The 12,229-nt window shown below is 52.0% G+C and overlaps 2 protein-coding genes across 4 annotated transcripts in view; one reads left to right on the top strand and one right to left on the bottom strand.

The window, feature by feature from the left end:
• Positions 1–1,265, top strand: part of ZRANB1 (zinc finger RANBP2-type containing 1) — a 62,850-nt gene extending 61,585 nt beyond the window's left edge. For both annotated transcript variants that reach the window (XM_047073583.1, XM_047073582.1), the window contains exon 10: positions 474–1,265. In XM_047073583.1, coding sequence (XP_046929539.1) covers positions 474–692 — 219 coding nt within the window. In that variant the 3' untranslated portion in view covers positions 693–1,265. The remainder of the gene's footprint in view (positions 1–473) is intronic.
• A 2,640-nt stretch (positions 1,266–3,905) lies between these two features.
• CTBP2 (C-terminal binding protein 2) overlaps positions 3,906–12,229 on the bottom strand; it is a 159,231-nt gene continuing 150,907 nt past the window's right edge. For both annotated transcript variants that reach the window (XM_047073584.1, XM_047073585.1), the window contains 5 exons: positions 9,194–9,408; positions 8,595–8,725; positions 7,889–8,016; positions 7,049–7,166; positions 3,906–5,336 (listed from right to left, as the gene is read on the bottom strand). In XM_047073584.1, coding sequence (XP_046929540.1) covers positions 5,156–5,336; positions 7,049–7,166; positions 7,889–8,016; positions 8,595–8,725; positions 9,194–9,408 — 773 coding nt within the window. In that variant the 3' untranslated portion in view covers positions 3,906–5,155. The remainder of the gene's footprint in view (positions 5,337–7,048; positions 7,167–7,888; positions 8,017–8,594; positions 8,726–9,193; positions 9,409–12,229) is intronic.

The raw sequence follows: 12,229 nt of genomic DNA on the forward strand, positions 1-12,229 counted from the left end.
AACCTATTACTAGATGGTTCTTCCCCTCGAGGTCTTTTTCTGCCAATTTTCCTACTGAATTTTTTTTTTAATGTTTATTTTTGAGAGAGAGAGAGTGAATGAATGAAAGAAAGAGTGAGCAGGGGAGGGGCAGAGAGAGAGGGAGACACAGAATCCGAAGCAGGCTCCAGGCTCCGAGCCAACAGCACAGAGGCCGATGCGGGGCTCGAACTCACGAACCGTGAGATCATGACCTGAGCCAAAGCCCTGACGCTCAACCCACCGAGCCACCCAGGCGCCCCCACCACTGATGTTTTTCTGTTTAACCGTAGGAAACTGGGTTTTAATCGTAAAATTGACAAGAGGCTGAAACCATGTGAAGTTTGTTGCTTTGACCTTTTCATCAGTAATCATACCAGCTATGTTTCCATGCATTTTTCCTAGCAGGCCTCTGATCTGTGATCCTCTCTTCCCTCTTCACATCCCTCCAAAAGCTAGGTAACGAGGAGCAGCAGGAGAAGCTACTCCGGGAGTGGCTGGACTGCTGCGTGACCGAGGGCGGCGTGCTGGTGGCCCTGCAAAAGAGCTCTCGGCGGCGCAACCACCCGCTGGTCACGCACATGGTGGAGAAGTGGCTTGACCGCTACAGACAGATCCGGCCTTGTACTTCCCTGTCTGACGGAGAGGAAGACGACGACGATGAAGATGAATGAAAACAAGACCCAAGAGCAGAAGACCAGGGTATCGGCTCTGCGGCGACCCCAGAGCTAGTGTGGTGCGCGCTCCCGGCGGAGTGGGGGGCGCCGAGGGACCCAGATGTGGCTGGACCTGCCAGGAAGGGTGTCTCTTGTCCACACCCGGTGGAGACGACGAATCTGCTGCGTGAGGAGACAGAGACCTTTGTTTGGACTACAGTTTGTAAAAAAGAAAAAAAAAAAACCCTAATTTTATTAAGACAGAACTTTTTTCCTTTCAAATTGTAAATCTGTCTATAAATGTAACGCATGTGGTTGTGTAAGAAGTTGTGTAATAGGACAAGTTGTACCAGCATCTTCATATTATCGAGACGTTTTTTTCAGCACGGGCACCTCCAAAAGCACATGGCAGATGACTCTTTGTTCCTTCGAGATCTTCTTTTTTAAGTAGAACCCGACATTCTACTTCGACCTTAAAAGATCCACTTTACGTTGAGTCTCACTAGAGCTCATTAGAGATCTGGAAACTTTTTGTACAGATTATCCACAGCCACACGTAAAAATAAAAACAAGCTTTTATTTTATTAATAATTTAGTTCCTGTTGTGCCCCATAAAATGAAACCAAATCTTCAAGGAACAAACTGCAAGGAAGGAAAGTAAGGATCGAGGGAACTTCATACAGACGTCATTCCCTTGTTTTGGAAAGGGTTTGGGTTTCTATTATTTTGTCCTTTTTAAAAGCTCCTGATATGCCCCTTTTCGGTATTCAGGCATTTATTCGTTTGGAAAAGTGCCCTTAAAATGAGGGTTCTTCCACCAGAGTCCACACGGCAGTGTCCTCGGGAACAGTTCCTCCCTGGATGTCAGGGAAGCGCTCGGGGCGCAGGCCCACGCGTGACTACATCAATTATGTGAAATTCGCTCACTTGATTCAGTTGACAATGTTCTCCCAAACTGCCATGCAGAGGCTCTTTGGGATGCTTCCTTTTATCATCAGCTCTGCTTTTGGCCAATTGTGTTAGGGAGGCATGCCTTTGCTTGGGCTAATTGGGAATCAGTTAAGCATAGAATAAAGACTTAAAAATGCAGTAAGGTGGTAAATGCATTGTATAATGAATTTCTCAGAGCAGTCTGAGAATTTGTGCATGTTGGTTAATTGTGGCCATTCTTATTTAAAAGTTCAAACTATAATCTTAGATAGAAATTTTTTTATAAAAAGTATTATTTGACCACTTCAGGTATATGTTCAATACTGGGTAAAAATTTCAGACCTATCTCAGGAGCACAAAGACTTCGTGTCCTGATAAGCACTTTGTAGACTATTGACGTGGCAAAGGAATTTGGAAAGAACCCCCCCCTCCCCCTGCACACGCTTCCTTCCCTTTGATGAAAAGGCCGCGAGAAACCTTTAAATACTTGTTTTCTTCTCAGTTCTGTTTAGATGGTGTTTGAAATGTGCACAGCCTCTAATTTGATGCTGGAATACTAAAAATAGAAAAAACACCCAGGAGATGTCCTTTTAGTTCTTTCTCCTCTCAGAAATGTCCATTGAAAGATACTCCCAGAACGAAGGATCACTTTTGCTGTATGCTCAAACTTGCAGGAAACTCTTGCAATTTGATTCCGTATAAATGAAATGTGATGTAATAATGGTAAATGTCACTGTTCCAGGTGGGTATGTTTTCCTACAGATTGACTATGGTTTACTTTCATTTTGGTCAGTAATTTTTTAGAAGGCTGTCCGACTACTTAGCATCTCTATAAACTTTTCTCCGTACGTAGGAATGATTCTTCAGTGGGCACAGATCCGGTTCTAGTTGCTGGTTAAGCACACTGCCCTCCCAATTGAAGAAGCCAAAGAGAAATGCTTGAGAGAGAAGCATCTAGTCACTATGGTCTACACGGCAGTCAGTGCTGTCCAGAAAGCATAGGCTCAGTATTTAGCCTGTGTGTGGTGGTCTGCTGAGTGGTTTCCCCTGAGGTGCCTCTTTATTTATTTATTTATGATCAGTGATCCCGACCACACCTAGTTTAACAGGTACAGCGTTCTTCCCTGTGGGAAAGGTAGAGGATTGCATTTCCTAGGCTCCAGGCAGGGACAGGGCTTTAAATGGTTTTCACAGCAGATTGGCTGGAAGAGGCCAGAATGTTGGTGAGTCAGTGCTAGGTTCAGCTCTTGAGCGATCAAATAGCCATGGCTGTCATCCCAAGATGAGAGTACGCGGTCCTTTCTCGAAGGTCACGTCTTGGTGGACTCTGGACAGTAATACCAGAACTGTATGGAATTAACTTTATGGTTTGTTTTGTTTTTTTAGGGAGAATACAGTGTGGTGTTTTCTGTACTAATTAAACAAAACCTAGGTGCACCACGGACTGGAACCGGCCTTTTTGTTTCCGACTCTAGGCTCACCGTGTCCCAGACTTCGTCTGTGTTAAGGGAGCACTGCTCTCTTTAGGCAGGTGGGGAATCTCGTGTGCACGTGTCACGCCCTCGTTGCCAACATCCTGGTTGTGACGAGGATGTTCAGCTCCCATTGGGTTTCCTGGGGTGGTGGGTCAGTTACCACGTGCTCCTGCCTGTCCAGAGGAGGCTGTTTTAATGTGATTTTTCTGGGAGGGCTGAGATGGGACCACCACCTTCACCCGAGGGAGGGAGGTTGATGCTTTGAAGACGCCCTTTTCTTAACGGGAAGGGAGCGAGAGGGAGTTTGGTACCTGGAATTGGACTGGAGTGGTCGACTAGTACTTGCACAGGCCACGAGTACAGAGGGGTTTAATGCTAGTCAAGAAGGAAAATCCTTTACATCTAAGTTCTTAACACATGGAAATGACTGATGTTACCATTTTGCAACATTTCTTTGTAAATATCATTTAAAAGAATTTTGAGATTCACTTCCCTTCCTGCATTAATGCTTGAGCCAGGTAATTTTGCTTTTGGGCAAATTAAAAGCAGAACTCTCTAACTTGACCAATTTTGTTTCTTGAATCGACTTAGTTCCATCTGAAGGATGGCATCATCTGATAGCGATGGGCTTCGTAACGTGAGGTTTTGACTCTTCCCGGGTGATCGTCAGCATTCTTGAGTCTGGTTGTGAATAGGTAGAGAAGGCAACTGTTCATCTTTGAACCCTGCCTGAAGTAACAGGAATTGGAAACTGGCTGATCGAAAATGTATTTGCTTTTAAAACATCTCAAGTAGAGAACTTTTACATGTGTGAGATGTACTTGAATTTCAGAACTTAACAAATTTTTATTACTTTTTATTGAAAACTGCACTGAACGCTATATGTCCACCTTTACAATAAACAAATACAGGAACGGTGACTCACACGAAAACAAAACAGTTCCGATAGCCATTATTTTTCTGTTTGGGACAGTTTTAAAGGTTTTTTTTTTTTTTTCTTTTTGTCACAAAAACAGGAATGTACCTATACAAAGGCTCAAAATAGGCCATCTTTTAAACAAAAAGGCGATGATTCACAAAAGACTATGAATATAACATGTAACTAGTTGATACAAATCTAATAGGATTTGTTAAAATCAGTCACATCTAATAACACACCTGAAGTGTTCTTGTATAAAATATCACGTGAAGAAAAGAAGACTTTATCAATGTCTAAAAAAGTGGGTTTGTTCATAGACAATCTGACAAGTTACCATAAAAAGTGTTTCCTGAGACATAAGGAAATGCAACATTATTTTTCTTGAACTCTTTTAGCTCAAGACTTTCCACTCAATAAAATAGCTGAGGATCTGAAACTGAGAAAATATATTTGAGTACAAACAGCTTGTGAAACTTAATACTTTTTTTCTTTTTTCTTTTTTTTCTTTCTTTTTTTTTTTTTTTTTTTTTTGCATCATCAGAGGGTATTACTGACTTCACAACCAACTCGCCCACTCAGTATGCAGTTCAGATGGGAGAGAGGCTTCTGTACAGGAGGCTGTATGGTCCTCGATCCTGTGCTTGTGGTTGTGTGACACAGGCCAACAGTCTCCTCCCCATCTTGTAGTAACTGAATCTTCCTACTAGCAAAAGAGGTCACCAGCCCCCACGGACCGAAGGGACTAGAGTCATAGGAGGGGGACTTCCTCTTAGCATTTTTTATTTTGACGTTTGGAACTTCAGATGCAACATTCTAGAGCAAGGTGTTGAGGACCTGCTGTGCCCAAGGGGCTGATAAAGGAAAAAGATCTATTTATTCTTTGTGATTTGATGCACAGATGAAGAACGTAACACACAATAACAGAAGTTGGTCGTTAATAAATCGCGTCCTAGTCTTTTCAGCGCCTCCGTAACCAGACGACAGCTTCTGCTTCTCCGCGTCTCGGCGTCTAGCTCGTACGTAACACTGCGACATCAGTGAGGCGTGTGTCCGGAATCGGTTAAAAAGACGGTCGGATTCCTTTTCCTTAGTTCATCTATTTGTCACTGTCTCTTGGTCCCAGGTTTATCTGAAGGATGACCATTCGTCATTCTCTGCTATTGCTCATTGGGGTGCTCTCTATTGTCCCCGTGTTTTGTAGGCTGGTTGGGAGAGGGAGCTTGGGAAGGGTGTGCCACGGTGGGGAGATTGTGAGTCACCGGGATGCCTCCAGGAATGATCCCTTCCATGGCCGCAGGAAGTCCTCCGGGAGCCACGCCCACGATGCCTGGCGGGTATCTGAGGAGCACACACAGAAAGGGCCAGTGAGTCCCGGGCTGGAAGTGGCCAAGCTCTTGGCTCTGCCTGCTTCGGGTTGGTTTTTTAGGAGTTACTTTGTCACCCCTTACCCCCAACGCAAGGAGACCTCTATGTGAAAAATCTAAAGCGCGGACGTTTAACTCGCAATGAAGTCTGTTTAGTTCAATCTGGAAGCTTCCTGTCACACGACAGGACCAGCCCGTACTACATTTGGGAAATACTTTGCACAAAAAAGACACATCGATGCTTTTAATGACTTGCCAACAGGCAGTATGAAGTCCTCTTTGATAGTTAAGTGTGGCCTCCTAGGCGAGCTAGCTCCGTGCTGTCGTGGCCTGGACACAGCGGCAGGGGGAGAGGGGAGCTGGTGGTGGGCCATCTGACGTCGCGGGCACACAAGTCGCTGTGTGTGCAAGGACACGTGGCATTAAGTAAGCTGCCTACAGAACATATGGTTCTTAGGCAAATGTGAGTCAGTGTATTTAAACATCCCTAGGATGAAACATACTGAGGGGGCAGGTGCTTTAGAATTCCAAGACTCCTCCTCCTCAAAGGTATCAAGCCCTTTACTCCTGGCTCCCCTCCTGTAGCCTGTCACAACTGTTTAGCGCTCAAAAATCCCGGACTCGGGTGAATAGGATCCCGTGAGCGACAGCCTCTCAAGCAGAAGTATTCCGAGGGGCCACGGGGTCTTGGTCTGTCAAAAGTAAGAATCAACGCTGTGGCCTCTAAAGGACAACAGTGCGGGGCGGGAATCAGGGTCCGGCACTGATGGGGACGCCAGGAGACCGTGAAGAAAGCAGCATAACTTCCCCCGAGTCCGGGCCTGCATGTGTGGGTCCCACTACACGAGCTGTGTTTCTATGTCCCCGGCCCCGGTGGTTAGAGCGGTGGTTTGCAACAGGGGATGTTAGGCAACAGCTAGAGCCATTTCCGGTTATTCCGGTTGGAAGTGCGAGGCACTGGTGGAGGGCAGGGCCTCTGCTGCACGCCCCACGATGCACGGGACAGGTTCCCAGGAGAGAATGATCTGGCCTGGTATGTGAATATCGCCAGGGATGGGGCAACCGTGCGTTCCAGTAAACAAGACAAAGACTTCCTTCTGGAGTGCTCAAGGCTGCGGCTCCTTTATGAAGCAGGAACAGTGATTCTGTGAGCCCAGCATGGCGGGGAAAAGAGAGCCAGGGGAAATGACCACCAGTGAAATTCCGCTCCCTTCTAAGGGGCTGTGGCTCATGTCCCCGGAGCAGATGCCCCTGCACTGCCTCCATCACACATGCCCCGGGCCAAGCTTTCTCGTCACTGAGAACCCGTGTGTTGCGGGCACTCTCCCCAGTCGAAAGCACCAGGCTCTGGGCCAGAGGATTCAAACCAGAAAGAGTCACCAACATGCCCTTTCACTTGAAAATCTTTCCGGTACCTTTTCACCTAGAAGCCCTCTGGTTTCGCAGTGGCCTGGAATGCAGTGGGGGTTCTTACAGTGATCAGACCCACTCCTGCTCCCTTTATAAATAGGAGCCCGGACTCGAGGCTGCGTCCGAGAGTTGTGTTTGCTCCACAGAAATTGGGCATCGGAACGAAGGACTGTAGAGATCATGCCGGGAGCACTCAGGTCGGGTAGCTGATGCCACTCTCCTCCCATCTCCCCTGAGCGGCACACCAGCCTCGGCCAATGCCATCCCGCTCCTCACCTGTATGTGGCGCCGTTGAGCTCCGGATGAATGGCTTGCTGATCTATTACTGACCAGGGAGCTGTTGTGACAAAGAATTCCTTGTTCACACAGTTTCTTAAGCTTTCGGGGATGCGACCTGGAACACGATGATTAAAATGAATCCTATGTGTTTAAAAAATTTTTTTTTTTAATGTTTATTTTTGAGAGAGACAGAGACAGAATGCGAGTGGGTTGGGGCAGAGAGAGAGGGAGACACAGAACCCGAATCAGGCTCCAGGGCTCCGAGCTGTCAGCACAGAGCCTGACGCAGGGCTCGAACCCACAAGCCGTGAGATCATGACCTGAGCCAAAGTTGGGTGCTCAACCGACTGAGCCACTCAGGCGTCCCAGAATCCTATGTGTTTTGTAAGGAGTGAGTTAAATATTCTACTTCGTAGCTGGTACTGGCGACAACCACCTACAATGTTTGAACTGACGGTAGTCTGACTGTAAAGTCTCTTTATAATAAGAGGGCCAACCCTTCGAGTTTCAGAAAACGTGCCGTGTTCCGGGGCCCACACACCAAACTCTTCGCCCCAGACCTCAGCCAGAGCACAAAGGAGCTCGGGGTCCCTCTGCAGTTTGCACGCTTATGATGGCCGAGAGAGGAAATCGGTTTTGTCTGAAATTCAGTTCAGGGCTCGAATAAACTGCGTCAATTCGTTCAAAATGGAATCAACTTGATCCCTAAACTCTCTCTGCCCGTCGCAAGCCTCCGTCACCCCTCCTGTGTGTGTGTGTGTTACCGGTACCAGGAGCACCTGAACCGCGGGGCTCACGCCAGGCGCCGGCTGCAAGGGGTGCAGAGGGAGGGCTCACCTGTGATGGCCCGGCGGATCTCGGTGGCGGCTGCCTCCCGCATCTCCAGTGAGGCTTGCTCACTATACCAAGCTGTGTGGGGCGTACAAATGAGATTCGGTGCATCTTTCAAGGGACCCTGAGCAAAGCTGGACAAATGTACAAAAACGCAGCAAATGAGAAAACGTGAATATCAACCCCTGTCCTATTCGTCAAAAGGGAGCTCCCGCCCGGGTGGAGGATGGGCTCTTTGGCTTGTGTAGAGGAACGTTTGGTAGTATGTCTCCTAAAGGCTGGGAGTTTAAGAACGTATCAAGACTCTTATAAGGGGTGTCAGGAGTAATCAGGGACTCAGAACGGAGGAGGAACCATCTACGCAGGCCGGTCTCTACGTGGCCACCGGTCTCTAAGAATCAATGGCCCAGGGGACAGATGAAGCCTCGGCCGACCAACACACCATTCTTCTTCCTTTCAGATGACTTCTGCCCCCCCCCCCCCACCCCGGGGGCTCCCTGGCCCTCCCACGCTCGCTTCAAGTACAGCATAGCCCTCAGGACAGAGGCCGGAGAATGTCTCTCCTTTCCTGCCCAAGGAGCTGCTTCTCTGGGAAATGCCCCAAGTTCACGGTGGGGGCGGGGGCAGCCAGGTATAGAAGTGGGCCCTGGGAGTTCCTGGCGTGAGGCCGGGAGCTGGGGTAACACGCGTGCCAGCAGCCCGCCAGGCTCACCTGAAAGGCTCCGATTCGTGCACGTCGAGGGCTGCCCCTCGTATCCTGCCTTCCTTGAGGGCTTGCGCTAAGGCCTTCTCGTCCACCAGCCCGCCGCGGGCCGCGTTCACTAGGAAAGCTCCTTGCCTCATCTGTGGGAGGAAGGAAGAGCCGTTAGATGCCACCACGCCGGAAGGCACCTGTACTGCGGTTTCGAGACACCAGCCACGGCCCAGATGAGTTCTGTCCACCTGGCTACTGAACGCGTGTGCAGCGCTTGGGAGGAAGGCAGTGTGGTGTCTCAGCGACAGCTGGAGGCAGCTGGGTCAGTTTCTGCCGATCCCGAGAGAGGGCCGGAGGGCAGGCCGGTTGGAGCTGTGACCGGTCACCTGCCTGTCGCTGCCTGGAGGCCAAACCTCATTAAGGCAGGTCCCTGCTGGGTAGGTCCTGCCAGTCCCAGCTCCACCTGGTCCATCCTGCCGAGGGGCCTCACCTGGCTTCTCATTCATGTCTTAGGGGACTGTCTTCCTTTTTTGCCATTGTGTCCACGGACCATTTCCCGTCCCCCTTTTGGTTCTGATGGACGTTTCCGGGGGCTGAGGGGATCTAGGTCCCGTTACCTGCTTTATAGTAAAGTCATTGATGAGGTGGTGGTTATGTTCGTTGAGATTACAGTGCAAGGAGACACAGTCGCTCTGGTACAGTAAGTCCTGCAGGGTGTAGACCCTCTGTACGCCCAGGGACCGCTCTATCCCATCCTGCAAGTAGGGGTCATAAAATAGGACGCTGAATCCGAAGGCCTTGGCTCGAACAGCAACCGCCTGCCCCGTGCGACCTGTGCAGAGAGAGAGAGAGTCTGAGTGAGCGAGTGCACGGCGCTCCGGGTGCCAGGCCTTGCGTGGGCCCCAGCGTCGCTGCCTCCGCTATTTCTGGGGGCCGGAGCCGGCACCTGGACCCAGCCCTGTGCCCAACGCTTGGGGACGCTGCAGGCTTGTGCTGCTTAGCTTAGTGGGGCTGCAGGGGGTGGCCAGCTTCCTGAGTGAAGAGGAAAGGGCTTATTGCTTGCATTGGGGTACTTTTTTTTTTTTTAACTTCCTATTACATACATTTTAAACCCAGAAAGAGTGTTCTAGTGAACTCCACCTACCCCAGCCATCAACGATATCCTCGAGGTCACGAATCACCCCTCCCCTCTGTTTCCGTGGGCACAGCAGGCTTCCTAACCCGGCCTTGCTTTCTCTAGACATCGAGGGCAGGAGCCGGGAACGTTCTCTTGCCAATTAGCACTGCGTTTGCTCCCGGAAGGGGCAAAGCGATCAACACGAACAGGGGAGAGCGGCCTGGACACAAACTGGCGAGGGGAACCGCTTTGACGGGGGGTGGGGGGTGGAGGCACGTCCCTGTCGGGCTAATTCTCAGGTGTGCGGGGGTGCCCCGACCCGCGGGGGAGGCCCCACGCCCCTCTCTAAGCAGGTCAGAACCCCGTACCACCTACCGGGACACGGAGGCCTCCCGGACTCCCACGCGGCGGTCATTGGCACAAACCCCCCGAACCCCAGGGGCGGCGAGCGAATCCTGCTTTCCAGAGCGGTTTTCAGCTTGAAAACGCAGTGGTGTGAGTGATGCTTGCACGGGCTCGTGCGGGAAGTGGGCACAGCCCATCTTTATCTAAAACCACTGCTCAACTGTGCAGGGGAGGGGGGAGGGAGGGACAAGGAAGGTGTCCCTTTCCAAACGAGGAAGCCCGCGTGGGGGCGACTTGGTGGCGGAGGTTTCAGGAGGTCATTCTGCAGGACGGCCGCAGGGCGATCGGCAGCTGGCCGTCCCTCCTGGCCCCCTCCTTCCACGTCCCCGCTTGGATGCGGCGAAGCACGAACCCCAGCCACACCCCCCCCAGGGGAGGCAGGTGACCTGAGGTGACACACTGGAGGCGGGTGTGGCAGTGGCCTACAAGACCCCCGATGCACCTGAAATACGGGACCACGGGCCCCCACGCAGGGCGGCTGGGGGCTCACACCCAACAGTGAGGCCCCACCCTTCCCCCACCTCACGGGCCCCCAGCCCCCTGCCTTACTTCCACGTCCTGACACACTTTGCTTCAGATGGGGTTTCCCGGCTGCGGCTCTGGGGGCCGGAGAGCAGCCCGCCCAGATTTCACCAGGGGCGCTGCTACCTGTGCGTGACTTCCCTGACCCTCACCTTTTCCCGGGCTTCTACCTAGGCCGTGAGGTGTCGTGAAGTCTCTACAAGACTGGAGGACTTCACTCCGTTCCTGACTTGGTCAAGACGGAGCCCTGCAGGAGGAAGGGCCAACGGCCTCGGCCTTCAGAAAGCATACAGATGTTGTCACCATTGGCTGGCTGGCTGGCCCTTCCAGTTTTTGTGCAACTTCCCGACTTGGTGGCCGTCCTCGAGCACCGTCCCACCGCCAGCCCGGGCTGGGGCCACGCTGGGGACCTGCCCGCCGCACGCTCCAGGTTCTGCTGCGGCTTCTCAGCCGAGCCCCGGGCGGGCGAAGGCTTTCGGCCCCCGAGGCAGCCGTGGCAGTCAGGCTGCCTACCTCTGCGCCCCCTCCCACCCCCTCCCGAAGCCGCAGTTCTGGAAGGCGGCAAGGAGACGTCACAATCAGAGTGCGTGCAGAATGTGGCAGGTGCCGGATTATAGTTCGAGGCACACGGGGCTCAAACCATGGGACTCGAGATACTGAAAGGGTCTTCAGAGGATGGGCGGCCTTCGAAGGGCTCGGCCAAAGAAACGACCCCAGGAAGGGCTTGGGGCCCGTGGCGGCTACCACGGGGCTGGGCCGCTGCGGGGGTGAAGGATGGGTGACGGGGGCGCCTGGGGGGCTCCGTCGGTTGATCTCTTGATTTTGGCTCAGGTCACGATCCCGTGGTTCATGAGTTTGAGCTCCGCGTCGGGCTCTGGGCAGACAGTGCGGGGCCTGCTTGGGATTCTCTCTCTCCTTCTCTGCCCCTCCCCCACTTGCACATCCCTCTCTCTCTCTCTCTCTCTCAAAATAAATAAATAAACTTAGAAAAAAACCAGAAGAATGCCCAATGTTCTAACTAAGAACCACGTCCAAGAGCCACTTGGCAGAACGGGAGGCCTCCGGGCACCAGCAGAGGGCGCTGCGGGCCTCACACTCCGCATGTGCGTCTCCTACGGTCCTTTGTAGGAAAGTACGCCAGCCTCCGTCGTACATAGTTTTAGAATTCCTGCGTGAGTGTGATCACCCCCGACACCTGGGTTCTTAGACCCCGGGAGTTAGAAAGACGTGCGCCCCCTGAAGAAGCCCAGCTCCTCCTGCCTTGTTCAAGCTGGCACCCGGGCCGTCCCAGCAGTCCTGACCCTCGGTCTTCCGGAAGCAGAGCCCTGAGCTAAGGATGAGTGACGGTTTGGGGAGCCCTCTGGAAGCCAGCCCAGCACTTACTACCCGGGCCGTGCTTCTCATGCCTTCTTTGCGTCCTAAGAGGCAGCCCTGTGTATCGCTTCCTTCCCGATGTACAGACTGGGACACTGAGGCAGGGAGGTCGGTTAATCTCCTCAACCATGGAGTGGCCAAGTGGTGGGGAGGAGACTCAGCAAACACAAGCAAGCACCCCCGCCCCCCCGCCATGCGCAGTGTGGGACCCACCCGAGCCCCTGGGTTGCTGACG

The sequence above is a fragment of the Lynx rufus genome, unplaced genomic scaffold, assembly GCF_022079265.1.
Source record: "Lynx rufus isolate CCGP_SWC_20201006 ecotype Redwood Valley unplaced genomic scaffold, mLynRuf1.p SCAF_11, whole genome shotgun sequence".
In the NCBI taxonomy this organism is placed as follows: domain Eukaryota; kingdom Metazoa; phylum Chordata; class Mammalia; order Carnivora; family Felidae; genus Lynx; species Lynx rufus.